The sequence below is a fragment of the Colletotrichum aenigma genome (assembly GCF_013390185.1).
Source record: "Colletotrichum aenigma strain Cg56 chromosome Unknown KSG_Cg56_contig06, whole genome shotgun sequence".
NCBI classification, from domain to species: Eukaryota; Fungi; Ascomycota; class Sordariomycetes; order Glomerellales; family Glomerellaceae; genus Colletotrichum; species Colletotrichum aenigma.
This window is the reverse complement of record NW_023500912.1, coordinates 20,064-43,671: the sequence shown is the minus strand read 5'-3', so window position 1 is coordinate 43,671 and position 23,608 is coordinate 20,064. Positions and strand designations below refer to the sequence as shown.

The window sequence follows — 23,608 nt, the reverse complement described above, 5'->3', positions numbered from 1 at the left end:
AGTAATAGACGACAATATCTTCCCACACCTCTGTTAAGTCACCTACCCTGGGATCCTCGTCCACTTCAGGAGGACAAGCCACCTAAAACCTAGCCTAGGAACTAGGAGACCAGAAGATAAAGGACGACTCAGACAGCAAGGATGATACTGAAGAACTTAAGCGCCAGCTCAACAAGACTAACAGCAACTTTAAGGCAATGCGCGAAATATTTAACCAGAACGCAGCAGCCCTTAGCGAACTCCAGGAACAAGCCCGCAAGAACTAGGATCTGGAGAAAGAAGTCGCCACCCTCCGAGCTGCTGCTAACGTTATATCCGCCCCAGTTGAAGGATGAGAACGCCTCAAGCTTAACACGCCTTCCACTTTTGACAGGACCCTAAGATAACTTAAAGGACACCTGGTATAAGTTCAAACCTACTAAGCCTTCTATATAAACACCTTCCAGAACGACACCAAACGTATTATATATGCAGCCACCTTCCTTCAGGGATAAGCCCTTGCCTAGTTCAAACCCCTTCAATAGGAATAGCTTGACAACCCTGTCGAAAAATACAGCTAAGAAGTTAAGGACATCTTCTTCAGCTTCATAGGCTATATTAAGGCCCTAGAATCCCTCTTCCTTAACCCTGATAAACAAAGACAGGCTGAGCGAGACCTATCCCACCTACGACAAACTAAGTCAGCTACGCTCTACGCCGCAGAGTTTAGGCAATTAGCTGTAAGACTCCACATAACTGACGAAAGCAAAGTTTTTGCCTTTTATTAAGGACTTAAGGATGAGGTCAAAGATGAAATAGCTAAACTGGAGACACCTCCTAGCTTCCTCGCCTACGTCAAACATGCTATTAAGGTTGACAACCACCTCTATAAACGACGAAAGGAACGAGGAGAGAAATAATAAAACCTAAATTCAGGACGTAAGTACTAATAGCAGCCTCAACAGAAGTTTAACAGCCAGCAGAACGACAACAGACCCTGCAACAACTAAAATAACACCCGCCAGAGCACCGCCTATAGATAACACAGCAGACCTATAGATCTCAGCATGATAACCAAACCTAACAACAAAAAACCTTAGAACCCTAAGTGCTACAACTGCAACAAGTAAGGCTATATTGCTAAAGACTGCAGGCAGCCTAAGAAGCTTCCCTAGAGACTAGTGGCAGAACAACCTCAATAAGTCAACATAATTACAAAAGCCCTATATACATCCTAATTATAGACCAGATGCTATAACGACAACTGCTAAATTCACCTCAAAGACAAAGAGATATCAGGACACTACCTAAGGGATAGCAACCCTGGACAGTCTGGTTATAATATAACCATCCTAGACACTCGCCCTAGGACCCTGGCAATAATATATTCCAGCAACAGCAAAGTGGCTAGAAAACCAGTTGAACAACTTAACGAGATGCTACAAACTCAGCAACTAGAACTAATCACCCCCTGCATAACTAGCCAGCAACTCCACTACAAAGAACAACAAATCAAGAAGGAAATAGAGCTAATCCAGCAAGAAGACGACAGATAAGTATGACTATATCAACAACAAGAATCAGAAGAAGAACCAGAACACCAATATAATCCTCTGATAGAATAACAACTCCTCAGTATAACTAACAACTAGACTTTTGGAGAAGGAGAAAGCTCTTCCTATAACTCAGATAAACCTCGCAATATTACCTGATAACGCACTCAGACAGAGATCGCCTATGGGTTCACCCCTAGTGTGGACGACTCCAGCTCTAAAGAGGAACCTAAAGACCAGCAAGGAAGAATCAAGCAACTTCTGAGATACCAAAAAATCAATATGCTTTAAGACAAGCAATAACGCCACTTCTATAGCACCTCAGCAGCCTAATGAGACTGAGGCTACACCCCTCAGCTACACACAGAAGATCATCCCACGCTGAGAAGCAACCACCAGCTTCACTGAACCATCTTTTGGCCCTAGTGCTTCCACGACAAATGCAAGCAATATATAGGAGAAAAACATAACTACTAGTTCTACCCCAGAAGACATAACGACAAACCTATCCATAAGATCTACTTAACCTCTATTATGATCAGATGGACTATAGTACTATTTGAAGACAACCTTGCAGTCTTCAGACCTAGTCCTCAGTTCCCTATAAGATGTCAATATAATAACAGCATAAAATAGGACGAATGCTAATAAGACGAATACTAAGTTTACTACTAAGAAAAGGCATAAACCTAGAGAATCGCAAAGAACAGACCTAGACCCCTATAGGTTAGAATCTGCAAAAACAGCCTCGCAAAAGCATGACGAGAAGGAAAGCAGATCACCTACCTAGGACAACCAGAGCAGTCAAAAAACTAGACTCACCTACTAACGACAGATCATAACAGGCAACAAACATAAGATCTATTCAGCAAATGTTATAAGGATATAAGGGTAATATCAAACTCAAAGTTACTATTAACCAGCAGACAACACTTATGCTGATCAACAGCAGAGCTGAAGCAAACTTCATTACCCCCCAAGCTATCAATAGGCTAGAAATACGATAGGGAGGAAAAGAACGACCATATCAGTTACACACAGCAGAAGGAGAAGAATTCAAGTACGAAGGAGGTACCATCTATAATGAGACTGCGCCCCTTAAGATGAGCTACTTAGATCGAAAAGAAAGAATCTAATTCGATATTACCAATCTAGGAATATACGACATAGTGCTAGGACTACCCTGGCTATAAACAAGCAACCCACAGATAGATTAGAGCAAAGGCTAACTCTATTAGGACTATGATAATTCAGTCCCTGAGCAGCCCTGTCAGAATCAGGCCTCAAATAAATCAATACGATAAGGAACAGCAAAACGATACCTCTGTTACCTCAAGGCAAAAGAAGCTGTATTATAACCACTGACAACAATAGATCTTAAACAGAAGAACGATCTACTTCTGTCTATCCCAGAAGAATACAGAGTTTATGAGAAACTCTTTGCAGCCGAATTAGAAACCAGACTGCCCGAACACACCAGTTTCAACCACAAAATACCCCTCAAAAAAGGGAAAGAACCACACTTCAACAAAATCTACAGACTCAACCAGACAGAGATAGAAGCCCTAGATAAGTACCTTGAAGAAAACCTTAAGAAGGGATATATCAGACCCTCAACATCACCAGCAGGAAGCCTAATCCTATTCATACCTAAAAAGAACAGAAAACTATAATTATGCGTCAACTACTATATGCTAAACGAAATAACGATTAAGAACTGCTACCTACTACCGCTTATCGATAAGATGAGACGACTCCTTTATAGAGCCAACTGGTTTACAGCCCTCAACCTCAAAGGAGCCTATAACCTAATCAGAATGAAGCAAGGAGAAGAATAGAAAACTGCTTTCTGAACCCAAAAAGGATATTTCGAGTACCTCGTTATGCCTTTCAGCCTCACCAACGCCCCTGCAACATTCCAAAATATGATTAACTAAGTCTTATGCAAATACGTCGACATCTGCATAGTAGTCTATCTTAATAACATCCTCATCTTCTCATCAACACTTGAAAAACATAAGGAGGATATACACCACGTCTTAACGTCCCGCACCCACTTTCCGGACACCCCCTCATTCCGGACACCCAAAAATTATGCCCCCATATATCAACGCAGTAACTTAAACCTAGGACTTCTGCTATTCTGATGCAACTACAATACAACTTTCGCTATCACTAGGGTTTTCAGACTCGCTGGATTCATTTATACTATTTTCAAGTTCTCCCGCCTCGATTTGAGCCCTCCGAATAGCCTCTATATCAGCAAACTTCGAATTTGGGCTCATTTTGACCTTCTTGCGTTTCCTGGCCCTACTGGCATCAACCTCTGCTTGTAGTGCCTCAATCTTTCGCTGGGCTACTGCCAGTTGGTATGCCTTCTCATCAAAGCCCTTCTGAACCTTCCGAAAAAGCAGGCGTTGCGTATGCTCATCGTTATCCAGCTTGCTGAACAGGCTGAACTGATCCTGAAGCTCATCCCTCTTCTTGGGGGTTGACCAAGGGACTGCTGATGTATCTGCCGCCCATTTTTCGCTTGCTTTGCCATCAGAGAGCCCTTTGCAGACCTGACCAGCTGGTTTGGCAGGGGTTGAAGTGTTCTCAAGCAGCAGAGGGCTCATGAGGGGTCTAGCCATACTGATAGGCCACAAACCAGTCCATTTCCAGCCACTGATGATATTCTTGCTTGTCAGGGCTGCCTTACGCGCCTTGCCATAGCATACAACGAAATTTCTCTTGCCCACAACTGTACCAGCATCCCATTCAGCAAGTAATCCAAGCTCCTTCTTGTATGCTGCCTTGAGGGGCCCAAAAACCGACTGATCAAGTGGCTGAAGGACGTGTGACGTGTGTGCTGGCAAGAACAGCAAGTGTATCTTGTTTCTGAAGCATGTATACATGAAAGCAGTAGTCTCATGGCTTCCATGACCATCCAAGATCAACAATCTGACCTCTGAGGGGTCTGCTGGCTGGGTAGAAGGTATAAAGACCTCTGTCAACCACTTTTTCTTTTTTTTTTTTTTTTTTTTTTTTTTTTTTTTATCGCCATGTCGGCAAGGGCGCAGCCGCCCTTGCGGCAGACCTCCCGAAGGGTATGTGGCGTGGAGGGCCGCAGGATCTAGCTATCTACTGTGTAGTACACGCCTCTTCCTAGCGTCCTCCAGATCTTGCCCGAGGGCCACTATGTGTTCTATCCGTCCCTAGTTCCCACTGGTGCCCTAGTTCCGTTATAGCAATCTGCTGTCCTGATAACTATAGGTAGTCTGTTGTTGAGAGGATAGGTTAAGTCCTATCTATTAGTAACGCGGGCAGATCTTCTGGAAGAAGTCTGTCACGTCAAGGAAGGCCTGGAAGCCTTCATAATCGGTGATTAGCCCCTTAAAGTAGCGCTCTAGAGAGCCTATAGGTCCTAGAGGCTCCCTTCGACTATAAGGGTGGAGGATAGGCCACCGTTGCCTCCTCACTAGTGTCTTACGGCAGTAGACCAGGTGGTCTGCCTCTTTAGCCTCCCCGCAGGAGCAGGAAAGCAGTGCTTCTGTGTGGTTAAAGCGTTGATGATACTGTTCGAAGTCTCCGTGGCCTGATCGTGCTGCTAGGAGATGATGAAGGGTAGCTCTTGGTAGAGCTAGTTCAGGAGGGCAGCCAAGGGTGGCCTTAAGCCCCAGCTGGGTATAACAGGGGGGTGCCTCTTTCTTCCACCATTTTCTATGCTGGTGTTGTTTGCGTTCTTGAGCAAGCCGCTTGATCCCTGATAGGGTCGGCAGTAGGCCTCTGGGGACTGGCAGCGTTGTGCCCTCCTTAGCTAAGCTGTCAGCCTCCTCGTTTCCTTTTATCCCTTGGTGCCCTGGGGACCAGTGGGTTTGTATAGTATATATCCTGGCTGCTGCCTGGATCTCTAAGAAGGCAGCTTGTGAGGAGTCTGGGATGTTGCCGCGTATCCCCTGGATGACACTGGTGTTATCAATACAGATATGTATAGGCTGGCCTTGGGAGGTAGGAAGGGCCCTTTGGAGCCCTGCCCTCGACCCCTCTGCCTCGCCATCAAATACTTCTGCAATGCTGAGACGGCCGCACCCTTGGGCTATCCGTTTGTTTCCACGGTAGATAACAAAGCCGAATCCCGTAGCCCCATTAGTGGCTTTAGAGCCGTCTGAGTAGATAATCGTATGGTTATCTGGCACATTCTTAACCCAGTTCTGAAACGCTTTAGCTGCCTTCTCCTTATCCTGGCCAGCTGTAGGGTCTTTTGATCCTGAGAGGTGCTGTGGCTGTAGGAGCATCGGCCTTGGGCACTTAGGTAGGAGGGCTGCTGTTCTTTGAAGCCTTGTTTCCTGCCGCCCTAGCTGTGGAAGCCTAGGGACTAAGGGGTTGTGTTGGTCAACCTTCTGTAGGCGTGTGGCAAAGCGTAGGCGTGCTGCCTCAAGGGCTACTTTTGCTGTAGGCAGGCCAGCATCTCGGAGGAGGCTGCTGGTTGGTGTAGTCCTCCAGACAGGCAGGATAGCCCTTGCTGCTGCTGTGATAACCTTTCTAACACTCCTAACCAGGCCCTTCTGCCTCGTACTGACAGTAGTTACCTGGTTAGTGGTGCTGCTGCTAACTGCAGTGGTGCTGCTGTTCCTAGCTGGCTTACTTAAGCCTGCATACCAGGTCTCAGCTCCGTATAGGACTGTAGGAAGGACACAGGCAATAACAGCTTGGCGTGCTGCAGCTGCTGGGAGCCCTCCTTTTGTGTTTGATAGGTGCTGTAGGAACTGGGCTACCTTCTTTGCTGCCGCTACCTTTGTATCAACATAGTGCCGGAAGGTGAGTTTCCTATCAAACCAGACCCCTAGCTATCGTACAGGCTTAGTTGAGGCCTTAATAGTTAGGTCCCTTGCCTATATATCTAGTAGGTTATTTGACTGGTTGTGTTTCCTGCTAAAGTGGATTGCTTCACATTTAGCCGGGTCAAATGTAACCTTATTATCAGTGCCCCAGTCTAGGATCTGAGTTATCTCCTGGCTAAGGGCTGCAGTGTTTCCCTCCAGGGAAGGGCCAGTAGCCAGCAGGCCTATATCGTCTGCATAGCTAAACCGTAGCTTCTGATCGTCAGCTAGGATATCGGCTATATATAGCAGAAAAAGGATAGGTGATAGTGGCGAGCCTTGCGGCAGTCCGCAGGATAAAGGGAAGTCCTCTGTGGTAGTATCCTCTAACCTTACCCAGGCTGTGCGGCAAGAGGTGAAGTTGAAGATCAGTCTAATCAGACTACTAGGCCAGCCCTGCTGTCGTAGCCTAATAGTAAGTCGATTTCGTAGGACAGAATCAAACGCCCCCTTGACATCCATTGTCGCTAGAGTTGCAGTAAGCCCTGAGTCTAGAGCTCTTTCGATCTCATGGGTTAGACAGGTTGTCAGGTCGACTGCAGCCCTCCCTGGTAATGCCCCAACCTGCTGTGGGCTAGCAACTCCTTCCAGAATGGTGAGATATGCCATCCTCTTTGCTATCAGCCGCTCTAAGCCCTTGCCTAGGCAGGATAAGAGGGCTATTGGGCGCCAGGATCCAGCCTTTGAGAGGTCTGCTTTTCCCGGCTTCTGGATCATAACTACCTCTGCTTTGCGGAAGGTCCTAGGGAAGTAGCCTATCTGAACGCAGGCCTGAAAGAGCTGCTGTATAGGAACACCTATCAGGCCCCAAATGGATTGTAGTAACTTTGTAGTAATCCCATTAATCCCAGGGGTTGTAGCCTTTGTGAGAGTTGCCTGGCGTACTTCCTCAATGTTGACTATCTGCTGCCAGGGTATTAGACGCCTTGGAACTATAGGAATAGCAAATGGGTTCCCATAGAAGTCGTCTGTAGCGTTAAATCTCTCTAGTAGGGCCTTCCGTAAGGCTTGGGCTTTATCATAGCTGTTGTTAAAAGCCTGTCCATCTACCAATAGAGGTGGGGCTTTAACAGCTAGACCAGACTTACGCCAGCTAAGTATCTGATATAAGTTCTGGTTAGACCCAGCCTCCTCAATCTTAGCAGCCCAATAGGCGCGTTTTGCCTTCCTGACTGTGGTCAGAAAGGCCTTCTGCTCCTCTAGGATGGGCGGTGGTATTATTAGCCCAGGTTCTTGGGCTTGCTGACGCCTAGCCTCAATAGCTGCTTGGTGGGCCTCTAAGCACTCCTCTGTCCACCAGGGGGCTCCCCTGCCCTGGTTAGTCCGTCTCTTCCCTACAGCCTGGATAGCTGTAGAGAGGAGGCTGACTAGTTGGGTAGCTAGGGAGTCTATTTCTGCTGAAGTAGGTGTATCCCCTAAGGTAGGCAGGGCTAGGATCCCTACTTTCACTAGGTCGGCTAGCCGGAGTAGGGATGAGTCTGAGACCACAGGGTGGCTAGTCTGACACCTCAAGTCCTGGGTTTTGCTTATAGGTATGGTCGTTATAATAGCTTGGTGATCAGCCCCTGGATGTAGGTGTGGGCTGATGCAGGCCTCTGTAAAGGGGATATTTGAGAAGCTGAGGTCGAGTATATGCCCATGGGTATGGGTTGGAGCCCCAGCTACCCCAATAAAGTTAAGATTACAGCCTTCAGCCCACTCTGCAATATCGTCCCCTCGGTTCCAGCTTTGGGAGCCAGGTTCCCAGGAGGAGTGGCGAGCATTGAGATCCCCAGCAATAAGGGCTCTCTCCGGCGGTTGATAGCTTAGGAGGGTATTTGTTGTGTGGTTTGTGGGTTCACCTGGTGGTCTATAGACGTTTGCAATAGTAATGTCGCCCGCTTTGATCCATAGGATATCCCTTGATAGGGTAGGTCTTTGCTGCTGTATTTGTAACCTTAGACTTTTGTGTGTGTAGGTCATAACCCTAGGCCTTATGTCCCTGCTGTTCCAGAAGTCAACTGGTACGTAAGAGTTATAGCCTGGGTGTGTGTTGATTTGCATCTTATCTCTATAGCCTATCCAGGGCTCCTGGATCAGTACTATATCGATCTGATCTGCCCAGCAGAGCTCTAGGAGAGCTGTATGAGCTGGGCTGATCTTCCCCACGTTACACTGGGCGACCCGTAGTACCCGTGGGGTAGCCATTTTGAGCCTACGGCTCTGAGTCGAGATCGAGGTGGGTATAGGCATTAATAACGTTGTAGTCAGGCTTCTGTATTACCCTCTGGCTTCTGCTACTGCTTGGAAGCGGGCAGATAGGGCGGTTGGTAAGGGGGAGGGCTTCAGAGTCTTCAGCCTCATCCTCATCCATACTATTGCTGCTTCCAGCTATGCTAGCAGTATCTGCAACAACAATTGAGTCTTGTGTAGGTGTGAGGGGTCGAGGGCGCTTAGATGTAGTGCCCAGCCTGGCCTCTGCTTGCTGTGTGCTGCCTAAGGAGCAGGCCTGGCTAGCTAGGAGGTCATCTGAGGCCTTGCCACCAACCTTCCGGATCCCTCGCAGTTCCTTATAGGTAGGTATAACAAGTTTTCCATTAACTAGTAGCGGTCTGGCTGGGCAGTTGGCATGGCTTGCTGGGAAGGGCCCATAGCAGTTAGCACACTTAGACCTGGCTAGGCAGATCCTATCCTCATGCGAATCTAAGGGCATACTGCAGTTCTCACAGAGGGGTTGCCGGGTGCAGTAGCGGTTTGAGTGGAAGCCCTGGCAGCCAGAGGAGTGTCGTTTAGGGACCTGTTTCCTAGGGGGGAGCAGACGAGCTGGGCCTGACTGGCCGAACAGGCGGAAGCCTTCCTTAACTCCCTGGGGGAGGGCAATAATCAGGCTTTGCGTAGCTGTGGCTAGGTCAGGGCTATCTCGGGTTGGGCGCCAGGAGAGGAGTCTTTGCTTTGTCTGTAGGAAGACCTCTTCCTCTATTTCAGATTCAATACCCATCCTACTTCCATCTAGGCTTGTGAAGTATAGGGGGCAAAAAGGGATGGAATACTGGTACCATCTTGTAGGCACTTCTACCTTCTCAGCTGTGAGACAGTTCTTAATCTCAGGGGCCCTCTGAAGGAGTAGGGCTTATATCTCTTTGTTCTGGGGCCTCAGCGAGAAGCCAGTAGCAGTATGGCGAACCTCAACTAGGTCTTGTGGTTGTAGGTTGAGCTCTTTTGTAACTACCATTTTTACTGAGTGAGGGGCTAGGGTTCTGGAGGTAGGGATATGTTCGGCAGGAAGCCTAACCAGTAGGCGGAGATCCTGGGTCTGTTTTGGCTTGTTTGCGTAGTTGGTGGCCTGCCGGCCTGTTGTTCGGCTCGGCCGGGGGCCGGGGCCGGGGCTGGGGCCGGAGAGGGATCCACCTTTAGTGGAGCCTCCGGCGGCCAGGGCGTACGTTTTTCCGGGGCTGGTAGGGGTGGGTCCAGAAGTTTCTGTGGTTGCAAATCTGGCAAAAGAGTCGATAAGGTCCTGGGCTGTAGCCTTCAGACGTGCTGGAGCCGTCCCAATGAGGGCATCTAGGCCTTTTGCGAGGAGGTCCAGGGCCTCATCTCGGAGGGCCCGACCTTCCCGGGCTTGCTGAAGAGCGGCAGTGGCCGATTGTGGCCCTCCTCCAAGGGGCCGGATAGGGGGGGGCGTGAGGCCCCTCGGACGCGGGGGTAGGGAGGTAAGGGGGGGAGGGGTCTTCGGCAGGTTATGCATAGAGGATAGGAGGCCGTTAGGGCCCTGCGAGGCGCCCGCGGCTGGCTCTGAGGCCATCGCGGGCGAGAGTAGGTTGTAGGGGTGGATTTGGTGGTGTTAGTGGTAGGGTGACGAGCTCAGCGCGGCACTAACAGTGGGTGCCGGTGGGGTGGTGTGTAGGAGGGAAGTGCTGTCAACCACTTAACAGCTGTAGAGTCTGAAGTCCACCCGTTTTCTGTTGCTGTGAACTTCCAGGATTCGTATGGCGTCAGATCTAGAGGAAACCACTGCTGCTGGACACTCTTGCCCTTATATATAACAAGTGGAGGCAGTGCCTTGCCAGTTGCAGAGATACACTCAATCAGAGATGTCCAAGCACGCGATCCAGGCTGTTTCTTGCGGATAGAACGAGTTTCTGATGATCCAAGAACAAGCCCATTTGATCCTCTGCCTTCCAGAATACCAGACTCATCCATATTGTATCGATTGGAGGCTTTAATGGCTATGATCTCAGGGATGGCGAGGTGCTTGAACCATTGCCTGATGACATTAGTTGAGGCTCCGTTGATGCGCTGGGAATCAATTGCTCTGCTTCTCTGGACCCTTACAGATGGGTTTCTCTTGATAAAAGCTTGAACCCAGTTCTTCCCTAGAGGCTTGGCGTCTCCATGGATCTGTAGGATACGCTCAGCGAATTCCTTGAGTTGTTGATGGGTTGGTGGTAGGCCTAGGGCAGCCTGGATTCGAATCCATTCAGCCAAATGGCTTTCTTGGGTTGGAGAGAGCCTCTGTAGATCTGAGAAGGCAATATCTCTTGATTGGGTGCCTTGGATACGATCATAAAGAGTAGACTTTGGGACCCCATACTGCAATGCAGCTTTTCGCACGCTAAGCCCATTAGAGATCGCATTAAGAGCCTGATTAATCTCATACTCTGTATATTGACTCATATGGTCTAGAAGAAGATGTTAGATAAAGATGGAAATAAGTGAGATTAAGGTGGTGAAGCTATTCAGGATCAAAGTTGTAAGAGAAAGATTTTATTGAGGCATTTTTAGGTGTCCGGAATGAGGGGGTGTCCGGAAAGTGGGTGCGGGACGTTATAAGCCCTCTAAGAAGCTAAGCTATTAGTTAAACCTGAGAAAAGCAAATTCCACACACAGAGGGTGGAATACCTCAGATTCACTATCACCCCTAGAAAAGTCTGTATGTTAGAAAACAAAGTCAAAGCTATCAAGGAATAGCTGGTACCTAACAACCTCAAGGAAGTCTAAGGATTTCTAGGTTTCGTTAACTTCTACTGCAAATTCATTAAAGACTATGGCAAGATCAACGCAGCCCTCACAAACCTCAGCTGCAAAGACACGCCCTTTATATGGGAAGAACCACAACAAACAGCGTTCCAGAAGATCAAGGACCTCATCGCTAGTGAACCTGTCTTAGTCATCCCAGATCTAACAAAGCAGTTTGAAGTAGAACCTAACGCATCCGACTATGCAATTGGAGCGCAACTATCTTAATGAGACTCAGAAGGATGACTACATCTGTGCGCCTTCTTCTCTCGCAAGCTCTACAGACCCGAACTCAACTATCAGATCCACAATAAGGAACTCATGGCAATTATTGAAGCCTTTAAGGAATAGAGACCTGAGCTCTCAGGAACCACCCACGAAGTACTTATGTATTCAGATCATAAGAACCTTTCACACTTCACGACTTCAAAAGTGTTGAATAAAAGACAGATTAGATAGTTAGAATTCTTATCAGAATTTAACTTCCAAATTATCCACCGCAAAGGATCAGACAATAGCAGAGCTGACGCTCTTAGCTGAAGGCTGGACTACAACATCCTAGTACCTGAAGAAACCTAGGTAATTCTCAAAGGAAACAACAACAGAGACCTCATGCTAGCAACCAAACTCTTAATAATAGCTGGGCGGTCTAGTACTAGCCTGACTAGCGAACTAGACGATAAAGCTATCATAGAATTTCATGCTCGCCCTGCACACAGTCACCAAGGTATCATGAAAACCTAGAAACAACTACGACAACAATATAGAGAAAAGGTCACTAGAGAACGTGTGGCAAAAGCGATTAAGGATTATGAGGTCTGCCTCAAAAGCAAACCCGCTAGATATCAACCTTATGGTATGCTACAACCTTTGCCTATGCTGCAAACCGCCTAGCAATCCATATCCCTCGACTTTATCGTCAAACTACTGAAGTCACGAGAGCCCCTTACGGGAGTACACTTTGACAGTATTCTCATTATTATAGACCGACTCACAAAGTATGCCTACTTGATCCTATATAAGGAAGCAAGCAATGCTGAAGAATACGCCTACATATTCCTCAAGTATATCATCTCTAACCACAGAACACCTAAGGAAATTATGTCAGACAGAGATAAGATCTTCATATTGAATTTCTGGAAATCAATTATATCACACCTCAGCATTAAGCAGTTAATATCCACTGCGTTCCACCTGCAGACCGACGGACAAACAGAACGAATCAACTAAATCCTTAAAACCTACCTCTGCGCCTATGTTAACTACAACTAAGATAATTAGGTTATAATGCTACTAATAGCCTAATTCGCCTATAACAGCGCAATTAGAGAAAGCACCAAGGAATCCCCCTTCTACCTCAACTATAGATTCGAGCCAACCGCCTATAGAGAACCCTGAGCAGGCCTAGCCGCAGTAAAAGCTGTCGCCTCAGTACGACAGATCAAGGATATCCAGAAAAATGCATAACAGGAACTCAAATTCGTACGATAAAGAATGACTAAGTTTAGCAACAAACAAAGGATTAAGGGACCAACCTTAAAAGAGGGAGATAGCGCCTACCTCATACGGCGAAACATCAAAACAAAACGACCAAGCGACAAACTTAACTATAAAAAACTCAGACCCTTTAAAATCTCACGAGTAATCTCACCAGTTAATTATGAACTCAAACTCCTGGGAACCATGAAGTGTCACCTAGTATTTCATATCTCACTACTCAAACCAGCCCCACGAGGTTCACAAACGGACGACCTTATTATTATGGAAGATAATGAACCAGAGTATGAAGTAGAACGAATTATAGACCACCTCAAGGAGCCAGAAGGGTATTAATACCTCATCAAATAGAAAGGATACAGACATAAAGACAACATATAGGAACCAGCCAAAAACATCACTAACGCAGCAGAAGAACTTACGATCTACTGGCAATAACACTAAGAATAAGAAGTCACACTAGCACCTGTTATACTAGTCCAGAAGAACGCTAGATATAAGCAAATCAAGCACCTATATTACTTCACCAAACCACCCACTAAAGCAGATCGACCGCAATAAGGAAAACTATTTATTCGCCTAGGAACACTAGAAACTAACTAAGAACTGCTTCCCGAGGACACCCCCAGAGAACCCTGTTCTGCAACAACGGGAACAGAGTTAAGTAACCCAAACTCAGCCAACAAGGAAGGAGATAAAGCCACATCAGGACAAACCATATCCTAATCTCCGACAAAATCCACAGGAAGATAGAACCAGCAGAAGAAGGACGCGCCTCCTCCCGCCGACGCTGCTCCGCCTCTGCCTCCTCCCGTTCCACCCGCTCCAGCTCCTCCACACTATCAATACCACGACGCACCGCACGCATCATCTTCTCAAACCACATCTTCTTCTGTTTGCAAAGACGCTCAACCTTAGCGTCTAGAGCATAACGTTCCTCCTCAGCCTGTTCCAAGGCATCCTTAAGTTTTTAGTGTTGATCCCTGATACGCTGGAGTTGTTGCGCAGAAAGACCTTGGAGGTCACAGTAGGATTTACTGCTGTGAACGCATTCAGCATAACGAGAAGAATCTAAGGGAGAAACCTCACACGACGAGAAGCTGCAACGCTCGCAAGACGAGCAAACAGGCATAACGACAGAACGCTGAAGAATGGCGGAAAGTAAAGAATTCTTTTTAACTGTCTTTTTAGCAGGACGACTATCAGGCGACGACACAGCCTTTTGTTTTTGAACGCAACCTGACATAGTGTCAGCATCATAGGTAAATCAGAAAGCACGATTGATAGATCCCCAACCTAGGACTAACGACCTACTTATGCTAGGTCTTGAGGATAAGACCTTTAGAGAGGAGACCTGATGTTACGACCTAATAGGCATAACACGTTAGAATAGCCCCGCCTGGCATCTTGGCGGCTAATATAGAACATATGTAAGCAGTAACACAGGTGTAACCAGGAACCATCGGGAAAGGAAGAACTATGGTACAGGTCATGTGACTTCGGGAACAGCATAGATATAGGGCAAAGATGGATATGTTGGATATGTCTGCTATCCCAGCTATCCATGGATATGTTGGATAGCACAGATATCCTATATAGCCACCATAAGAGATACTGTGCAGAACTTATATATAGTATGACCTGAGCCTGGCTTATGGTCAGACTTCTATAGCTCTTCAGCAATCAACTTAGTATTCATCCTCAGGATACTCTCAGCTTACCTTCACTGCGAATTACTTGTTGAGTCTAAGACTGATCACCTTAGCCTCTGAAGATCTGATCTACTGTTAACCTACAACCTATAACCCAGACCACGACTAAGTGTACTGTTATTACGTCTCAATCTCCAGCTTCTGTTAGCAGACCCTACTGTCGGATAGCTGACCGTAACAAGTAGGTAGTAGTAGTGTAGCTTACACACAGTAGCTACTGTAGCTCAGTCACCAGCAGCTTAACAAGCCCCGCGGGGCTTCTCTGTCTCTGTATGAGGAGTTTGCCGGTAAGCTGATATAGGCCTGTGGTTATCCTTTATAATATGCCCTGCGGGGCTTCCTATGATGATCAAAACAGCTTACGTTACGGCACAGAATAAGAAGCCCCGCGGGGCTTTCTCTAGTAAGCTCGCCAACGGGCTGGGAAGGTTTCCAAATCAGCATCCTTTAGGAAGCGCTGCAGGGCTTCCTATATTATCATATATTATCAGTCAGCAGAAATTACCTCAAAGGCATAGCTTAGGAAGCCCCGCGGGGCTTCCTATATAATGATCCATAATAGCTTACGTTATAGCATAGAATAAGAAGCCCCGCGGGGCTTCCTCGCAGCATAGCTTAGGAAGCCCCGCAGGGCTTTCTATCCTTCCGAGCATGCGTCAGCGGCAGCAGCACTAACCAATATACCTCTACAGCAGATGGAGAAGACCCGCTATGCCTTTCTCCGGAATAGAAAATCCTTTCCCAAGCAAACGACTAAAGAAAGACGAAGGACCGCACAGAACTTACTGGACAGGGCTGATCACAGCGTAATAGCTGTGTTGTAGCAGGAGTGGCAGCTATATAGGAGGGAAGTAGTAGTAGTAGTAGTAGTCTATAGGAGAAACTAGCCTGCTAATAAATATAGGTAAATATATATAGGATCAGAAAGGCAGAAGAAGAAGTATAAGACTGAGGGGCAGTATGACATAGAAAGGAAAAAGGAGAACAAGAAGAATCCGTCCGATCTATATATATCCTCAACTTAACAGCTGCTTACAATAAATTCTAAAGATATACTGAATAACGTAAGCAAAGGAGCATTAGAATGCAAATAATAGGGCAAATAGAGCTAGCTGGCAGGCGCTGAGCGTGTTACCCCCTCGACGAGAAGGAGGGGGCTTTCCGTCAGTTGACAGGCGACATCAGCACCTACACCTGAGTCTGAAGACCCTAAATAGGCACTATTAGGGCTACAACCTATAAAGTGGTTGATATAGTACGGATAGTATCTCCAGTGTATATCTCATCATAGGCAAAATAGGCTAAAGGGCGTTTAAAGCAGTCAGGGAAGAGGCGATAATAAGATATAGATAGACAGCCTTATATCCTGCAGCTACTGGCTGGAGAGCAAGAGCGTTATATAGGATGTGAGGCGTAGCTGGAAACAAATAGCTAGGTACCCCTTGTCAGGCTTCTGCTGTTATCTCATCCATCCCTTCTTCACATTACCTAAGCCCTCCGATTATGTAACTGCTGCAGGTATATATCGATGTATGCTATGCAGCTTAATGCTATCAGAGCATGAGCGAGGTCTATAGGTGAGATTTAGTAATAAGGCTGCTAGACGTGGGAAAGAGATAACAAAAGACCTATGGACGTATATTCCTACCTGTCTATATTAGTATTAGAACAGTAAAGTGGGTATAGGCACAGCCAAGAGGCGGCAGTGAATTTTCTGCCTGCTTTTCTTCACATCTTCATTATGAAACCCTAAGATGTAAATACCACAACTAGCTACCTGATGCGTTAACAAGCCAACATTTTGGAAACATCAATACGCCGTCACGCGTTATAGATGCTGAGTATAAGACAGCTGAACACTTACGAACTAAGGAATATATCCGATATATCCAGAACCATCTTATATGTAACAGCAGCTATAATCATATATATAACACCTAAGTTTCAAACGTATATCTGCAAAGTCCCTTTAAAACGCTTCCGTCCAGCAGGACTAAGCTCAGTATGATTACTATCGCTCGATAAACTTATTACACCAGCATAGCACTTGAGGCAGGCAGAGAGGCACAGCATTATGCGTTATCGCTAATCACAGCATAGCATCAAGGGATAATACCTAATATATATAGCTAATCAAAACCAGCGAGGATGATGAACAGCACTCTACGCAGATAAGAAGGATGTGATCCCTCATGAACAGAGGTAGAGCAGCAGGGAGTAACAGTATGTTATGCTTTAGGAGATCTGCAGGCCAGGCTGGCCTTGAGTATGTTAGTAAGAAGATAGAGCTGCAATCAATCAGAAGACCAGAAGATGCTGAGACATCAGTAGCAGCCGGCTAGCAGTGCCTTCAGAAGCCTCCAGGGGCTTAGTTGATACTCTTATATCAGTAGCATAAGTTATAGGGGAGTAGCAACAGAGAAACTAGGGTTGCCTTCGCATGTGAGAACGTTCGCTCCTATTCGCTCCTACGGGGGGATCAACATCCCTAATCGATATAATCGTAACAAACATAGAGAAGCCTTAGAGAATATAGAGAAGATGTATGAGGTTATTAGGATGCTCTTTTGATATGACTGAAACCAGAAGGGGTAATAGCCCAGATATTAAGATTATGCTGAGATAGCAGAGATATAGATCTAGTAGTAGAGTAGTATATATGTATAACAGAACAGGTGGGCGTATTAGAAAGGCATATATATAAGCATACAGCTTTAAGACGAAAAGCAGCTTGTGGAACAGGTGGGGTTATATAGGAATATGAGAGGTGTGGCAGCTCCTCTCCTTCTTCTCTGACAAGGTATAGAAGGGAGGTTTAAGAAAGATGCAGATACAAAAGACAGCATAGCTACCTATAACATTCCTAACGCCCTCAGAATGCAAGAGTTAACTATTAGGACAGAGCGACATAAAGACAACCCTAGAATGTGAAAACTTAATTAGCTGCGCTCTATATACTTCTCTCTCCTCACTTGCTTATTTGCAGTTGCAGATAAACAAAAAGTAACAAAACGAAAGACGCTAAGCTTCGACATAGCCAGCATAGCAGTTAGGATGAAACGGAAAGGCGGCAGCGAAAACGGCGGTGCGGCGTAGTCGGCCCTGAAATGCTGCTTAACGAAGCATATGCCCTTCTGGGAAAGCAAGTCGATCTAGGAGCATGCAAAGCCCTACCTATTAGCTGTTAGTAAGCTGCACGTTAACGTAATAGATATAATATAGAGCACCAGCAGGAACCGCTGCGTCAAGCCAGGCCACATTTAGGAGCTGACAGAGGTCTTCATAAAGGGCGGCCTTAAACGTGGTGCTCCAGAGAACCATCTGTTCGTCCTCTGTGGCGCTGACAAAGTTCATCAGATCCAGCGGAGAACAGATGGTGGCGACACTGCCGCCTGAGACGATAGCGACAGCAACAGCGACAGCAAAGCAAACTTCCTCGACTGGTCCTCCGTTAATAAGACTAAGGTGGAGGTTATAGCGGGATAGCACCAGCTTTACGCCCTCTAACAGTATATTAAGGCAACAGGCGCGCCAGAGTCTGATGCCTAGTGGACGTGTGAGCTATATAATAAAGGTGAGCCTCGTTCAGCCTCAACATCAGCAGGAACGCAAGAGTGTTGATAACCCTACAGATCATCTCCCTGCAGACCTCAACATCAAACTGCGTGTTAACTGCAGAGACCTAAGCCTTCCAGATAATCATAGGCAGATCTGGAACCATCTGGTGTTAATCGCATCAGTAGCAGCAGGGTCTATCACAGGGAGCTGAGTGACTGTTAACTATAGGCTTATTGAGGCTCTCCGTCTCAGCAGCGAGAAGAGTTTTCCTACACGCCAGCTCGTCACGCTTTAGAACCACAAAGGGTGGAGGGAAATAACAACGCGCTAATGCCAGACCTATCTGGGGCTTGAGACCTTTAATATCTCCACCTTCGAGTGGATAGCCGCCCTTCAGATTGACGACTACTGGTTTGCGACGATGAGGACTATGCTGGCCACGCTTAAGGCCCTGCCCCTCGATAAGACGTAGGATCTCAGACTGGATGATTAGAGTCGTCTAGCATCCAGGCTATAAGGTGGCAAGGAGACCAGCAGGACGGCTGCAGGCAGGATATCAACCATATAAGATGTGGTTGAGGCTATCTTCTTCACCAGCAATAGTGACCGCTATATAGCTGGCCTACTGGACACCCTAGACGATGCTATATATAGGGCGGTATGCCAGGCTGTGTGGAACAGGATGGATCTTCACTTTGCAGACTTAAAGCGGCTCCTATGTAACAGGAGGCTGGAGATAGAGGCAGCCGTCTGAGCTCTACAGCATGTTATTAGCTGGGTAGACCGCGCAAGCGCAGTTGAAATCGAAAGTGTGAACCCTAAGTTGAAGAATAAGCTGCAGCTGCTGGAGCATCTGCAAGACGCCCTTGACAGCCTCAGCTCGTCCAGGGGCGACTTGAGTGGCTTTCCTGCGAACACAGTATAGCGTCTCCAGCAGTAAGTCCTAGACTTTGCCTGATATAACGCCAAAGTCTTCTAGACACCAGAGGCATAGTCCCTCCTCGCCAGCCTAATCACCCACGTTAACAACCTAACATATAGGAAGCAGTTTAAGGACGCATTATAGGCACGCCTCCTATAAGTTGTCCAGCATACTGTTAACCCTTAAGATAGGATATATATCCTCCAGCCTGCATAGGAAACAGTGAACGCTAATAAGGGATACCTTTGCGAAGCTTAGGTGTCAACGCTTATATCTGCTTTCTGCTCTAATCTCATCCGGCTGAGCGATCAGCTAATACGAAAGAAGGACACTATACTTCTCACCCTCTAGCAGCAGATCGAAAAGGTCCTAGCAGCATCTGTAAGCAAGCTGCAAGGAATCATCCTGGCCAGCGTAGTCTTATCAAACAAACCACTTCAGCATCATCCTGCTAATAGTGATGAAGATAATAACAGAGGGGATAACGACAGCAACAGCAATAATAATAACGACGACGATAATAGCTGCAGGCTGCATAGACCAGAATCAGCTTCCTGAGACCTCAGCCTACCACTATCAGCATAGAGGCGGAGGCCTGCTTAAGACGCCAGCGCGAGAGAGGCATGAGGAATTGCTTCTAGCAGCCTAGAGACTTCCCCGCCTGAGGACAACCTGTCTTGGTCTAAAGGTTCTCCGCGCCAACCAGCAGGTGGCAGGCAACAGCAAGCAACAGCTGCAACTCCAACAGCAGGTCCCCTAAAAACAACACTAACCCTTACCTCTAAACCGACGCTGCATTAGAAGACAGGCCTGCAGGCGAGAAGAAAATGATTTCTCAGAAGCAGTTAGGAGGTGTGACTTAAGGGTAGGTCCTAGGCCTATATCACTATGCTGTGGACCTAGTCTGTTATAAAGTTATATATACTTATATAAGAGCTATTCCAGTTAGTACTATAGTTATGTCTTGCTTTTATATCTATAATATTCTTTCTATCTGTTTCTATTTGTTTTTGTTTGCTGTACCTCACCTCTAGTGTTATGTCTACAGCTATTATAATACGCTAGAAATAAGCTAGAAAATGCAAATCATCTTCTTTGGAACGTATAACCACAGAGAAATAAGACCCCTGAGAAGCCCTGCAGGGCTTTCTGTTGTTCGTCCCCTTCCTCTCCGACAGGCGTAGACGGCTTATACCTATTAGCGCATACAGCATCTCATGGGAGGTGGGCAACAGGAGAGGGGCGAATATAATGTCTTATCGTAATATACCTAAATTCATAGAAGAAATAGGTGTTGCAAATAAACAGCTTCGCATAGATATAAATAATCAGATGCCCTCAGGGCGTTAAGTGATGATAATAAGTGCTAACTGTGGAAGTAAGCAGATATAACTCAGCATAGCAGTAGAGTAGCGTTAGCACCCCTAAGATGTCCGTCCACTTATTAGCGAACGAGGAACTTCGCGATAACCTTAATGAGGATGCAATATACATGCCTAGCGATATATAGCTGAGCGAAGACAAAGATAACGAAGGGGAGGATAGGGGCGCGAGAGGTATAAGCAGGGAGACGCAGCAGTGGGCGATCGATCACTCCACTGGTCACTATCGCCTCTAAGGTGAGCATGTCCAAACTGGGATGCTGAACTTGATAATCAGGTATATAGCTGACTTATGCTTAATATGCAAGCATTATTGAAACAGCAGCTCGCTTTATTCAGAGAGTGCTAGTAAAGGACTTTAAGTCCATAGACGCACTCAAAATAATATAGGAGAAGCATACTATTGATTTCAGGTCGCGCAGGGTGGGGTGTACCCAGGCGAGGCCGTCAGATAGGTTCTTCCCGCAGTTTTATCTTGACTTCTTCAGCGTTATCAGCAAGCTAGGCTGGCTGATATCAAGATATAGCAGGCTAATTTTTGACAATATTACTATATCCTTCCAGCAGTGGTCAGCGCTATATAGGGCGAAGCATGTCAGCAGGATCCCCTTCGACATCACTAGGCGGACGTTTAGAATTGCGCAGGCGTCCACGCATAAGACCTGGTTTATTATTATGCACCCTGTGACTGGAGAGATATCTGAGCTGCTGTTATCAACCGCAGACGCCCGACGGAGGCGTGAGCAGGCTGGCGAGAAGAGCAGGATGCTAATGCTATTAGCCTGCAAGCTAGCTTGATATATCACTAGCGTCTTTCAGTCCCTGGTGCTCCTCAGCGAGGGCATCCAGTGGTTATGGCGGCCTGGCGGTCAGGAGAGCTAACGAATCAGCTTGAACTAGTGGATAGCTTTCCAGGAGGCGTTTATAGAGGGCTGGGCGGCCTGGTCGGGGCGACATAGCGGTGCCACGTCGTTTTAGGCGAGGCATAAGCTGGCCTTCCACGCCTATAACTATAGGGCTAATATTGAGATCAAGGTGAGCGAGGAGCTGTACAACCTGCTGCAGGAGAGGCACTACGCTATAGACGATAGTAAGGATGAGGAAGACGGGGAAGAAATAGGAGGAGGCTGGGTAGATAATATTAACGACGACGACAATAATGAGGAGATGCTCCAGCTTGAACAGCTGTCTATAGCTGATGATAGGCCTAGGAGGGCAGAGGCGGAGGGAGCAGTAAATACAAACAGAAGCATATGCAGCAGTTGTGGCAGCATTAATAACATAAGTTACCAGCAGATATTCGACAAATATGACAGACTTCAGAAGCTTATGTTGGAGCTTGAGATGCAGTTCCAACTGGAAAACATCACAGCTGTCTTATACGCGCTAGCCGTCTATATTAATAGCGACAGAACTACTGAGGCTGACCGTTTAGAGATACGCTATCTGCTTGCTAATAGAAACATACTTATAAGGGAGTTTGCAAGCACCTGCGACTACACTTTCTACCTGCAAGCGTTCTACCTGGTGTATAGAAATATGTTATCTAACTGCCTGCCTATATTCCTTAACTCGCTCTTTGCTGCTATGAAGGGGAACATAAGCGATCAGAACGAGGGTGCCGACATCCTCTTATTCAGCTACTTCCAGGGATACTCAAACATCAAGCGAAGCGTTCGCCATAGCCCTCATGACTTGTTAGCCACGAAGGGGTATGCAACAGAGGTGCTGACCATGCCGACTTCAGATGCTGGAGCGACGTCAGCAGCGAGGGAGAAGCGTGAGCGGTTGCTACGCATTATCTGCAGCCCTAATGAGTTGAAGCCTTTCGCAAGGGAGCGTCAGCAGATTAATATTGCTGTTAAGGCTGAGGAGGGTGCGTTCAGGCTTAAGCAAGTTATATCGCTAGATATGCAGCGTATAACTAGCGCTAAGCGGACGTTTAAGACTGTTATCAGGCCTATCTTCTAAATAATACGCTTCTTCCTTCTTAAGCATAAGTCGTTTGTATATATATTCTGGTCGCTGCCACTTAAGATCTTCCTGCGCATTATGTGCGCGTACTTGCGGCTGTTTAAGCTTGTTCTCAACGAAATAGAGCGTCAGTTCGTCCTCAGCAGCAAGCAGGGGCTTAACCTAGTGCGTTCTAAGGCGGTCGCTGTTGTCAACCAGCTGGGTGGGTATATGTTCTCAGGATATCTGCAACACCTCCTGAGAATGGTTCTCAGGCTGCTTAGCACACTTGAGAGCTTATAGGCGGGCGGTTAGCCCTTCCTCAACCCAGCTGTGGTCAGCCTCAGCACCCTAGGCTTAGGTGGGGCTGTCATTAATATAGGCTGGTGGCCCCACTCTGCTAGGACTGGGCAGCCTATGCTTCTGCACGTCTAGGAACTGCACCACTATTATGGCGCCTGAGTTGCATCTTGTTGGGAGAGTGCCGTCTGGTTTGCACAGCTGGGCGAGCATGCGTTTGCAAGCAAGACTGCAGTTGCTGCGTTTGCTGAGGAGCTCGTCTGCAAGCTGTAGGTCCAGCAGACGAAGATATTCATTATGCAGCAGCTTAGGCGCCGCCTTTATAAGGGCGGTGGCGACCTAGGTAGACCTATCATAATAGAGAATATAGCCTTATGCGAGACGACTATGGCGGCGTAGGAGGGGGCGTCTGATGCGTTTATATAGAAGGCGCTATAGCAACTATATTAGGGGTTGCAACTCAGCAGTAAGCATGTGGCTATCGCTATCTCAAAGCAGCGCACACAGCATGACTTCGTTGCTGAACTCCTGCGGGTTATCAGCAGTGAGAAGGGGAGGGACTCCTTTGCAGCTAAGAATATAATATGGCTGCTCACACTTTACTTCGCTATTATGAACGGTCGTAAGTTAGCAGATAGGATCGATATAGAGATATAGGTTGCTGTTATTACAGGCTGCTTCCTCGCCGCCAGCATTAAGTGGGTGCCTAATTCTGCCTGCGGCCGGCTCACTTCGAGAAGCGTTGTGCGGCTAGGGGGCTAAGCCACAGTGCAGCTGGCGCCCTTCAGCCCCCCTAGATCGCTACAGCATGCAGCGTAGGAGGCGGAGATTAAGCATGAGAGGATGGCGAGGGACCAGGCGCAGCGCTAGGAATGCCAACCACATATCGACTTCA

General features: G+C 47.1%; 3 protein-coding genes across 3 annotated transcripts; 1 reads left to right on the top strand and 2 right to left on the bottom strand.

The window, feature by feature from the left end:
* Nucleotides 1-3,670: 3,670 nt before the first annotated feature.
* CGCA056_v009026 (uncharacterized protein) lies at nt 3,671-4,165 on the bottom strand (the record flags this gene model as incomplete). The annotated part of the gene is made up of 1 exon (XM_037324273.1): nt 3,671-4,165. The coding sequence occupies one exon, from the start codon at nt 4,163-4,165 to the stop codon at nt 3,671-3,673; it is 495 nt and encodes a 164-aa protein (XP_037176850.1).
* Nucleotides 4,166-10,234: 6,069 nt separating this feature from the next.
* On the bottom strand, nt 10,235-11,047 carry CGCA056_v009025 (uncharacterized protein; the record flags this gene model as incomplete). The annotated part of the gene is made up of 2 exons (XM_037324272.1): nt 10,235-10,613; nt 10,638-11,047. 2 exons carry the CDS (start codon nt 11,045-11,047, stop codon nt 10,235-10,237), a joined length of 789 nt encoding a protein of 262 aa, XP_037176853.1.
* A 7,530-nt stretch (nt 11,048-18,577) lies between these two features.
* CGCA056_v009024 (uncharacterized protein) lies at nt 18,578-22,431 on the top strand (the record flags this gene model as incomplete). Its single annotated transcript, XM_037324271.1, has 3 exons — nt 18,578-18,624; nt 21,477-21,693; nt 21,754-22,431. 3 exons carry the CDS (start codon nt 18,578-18,580, stop codon nt 22,429-22,431), a joined length of 942 nt encoding a protein of 313 aa, XP_037176852.1.
* Nucleotides 22,432-23,608: the final 1,177 nt, after the last annotated feature.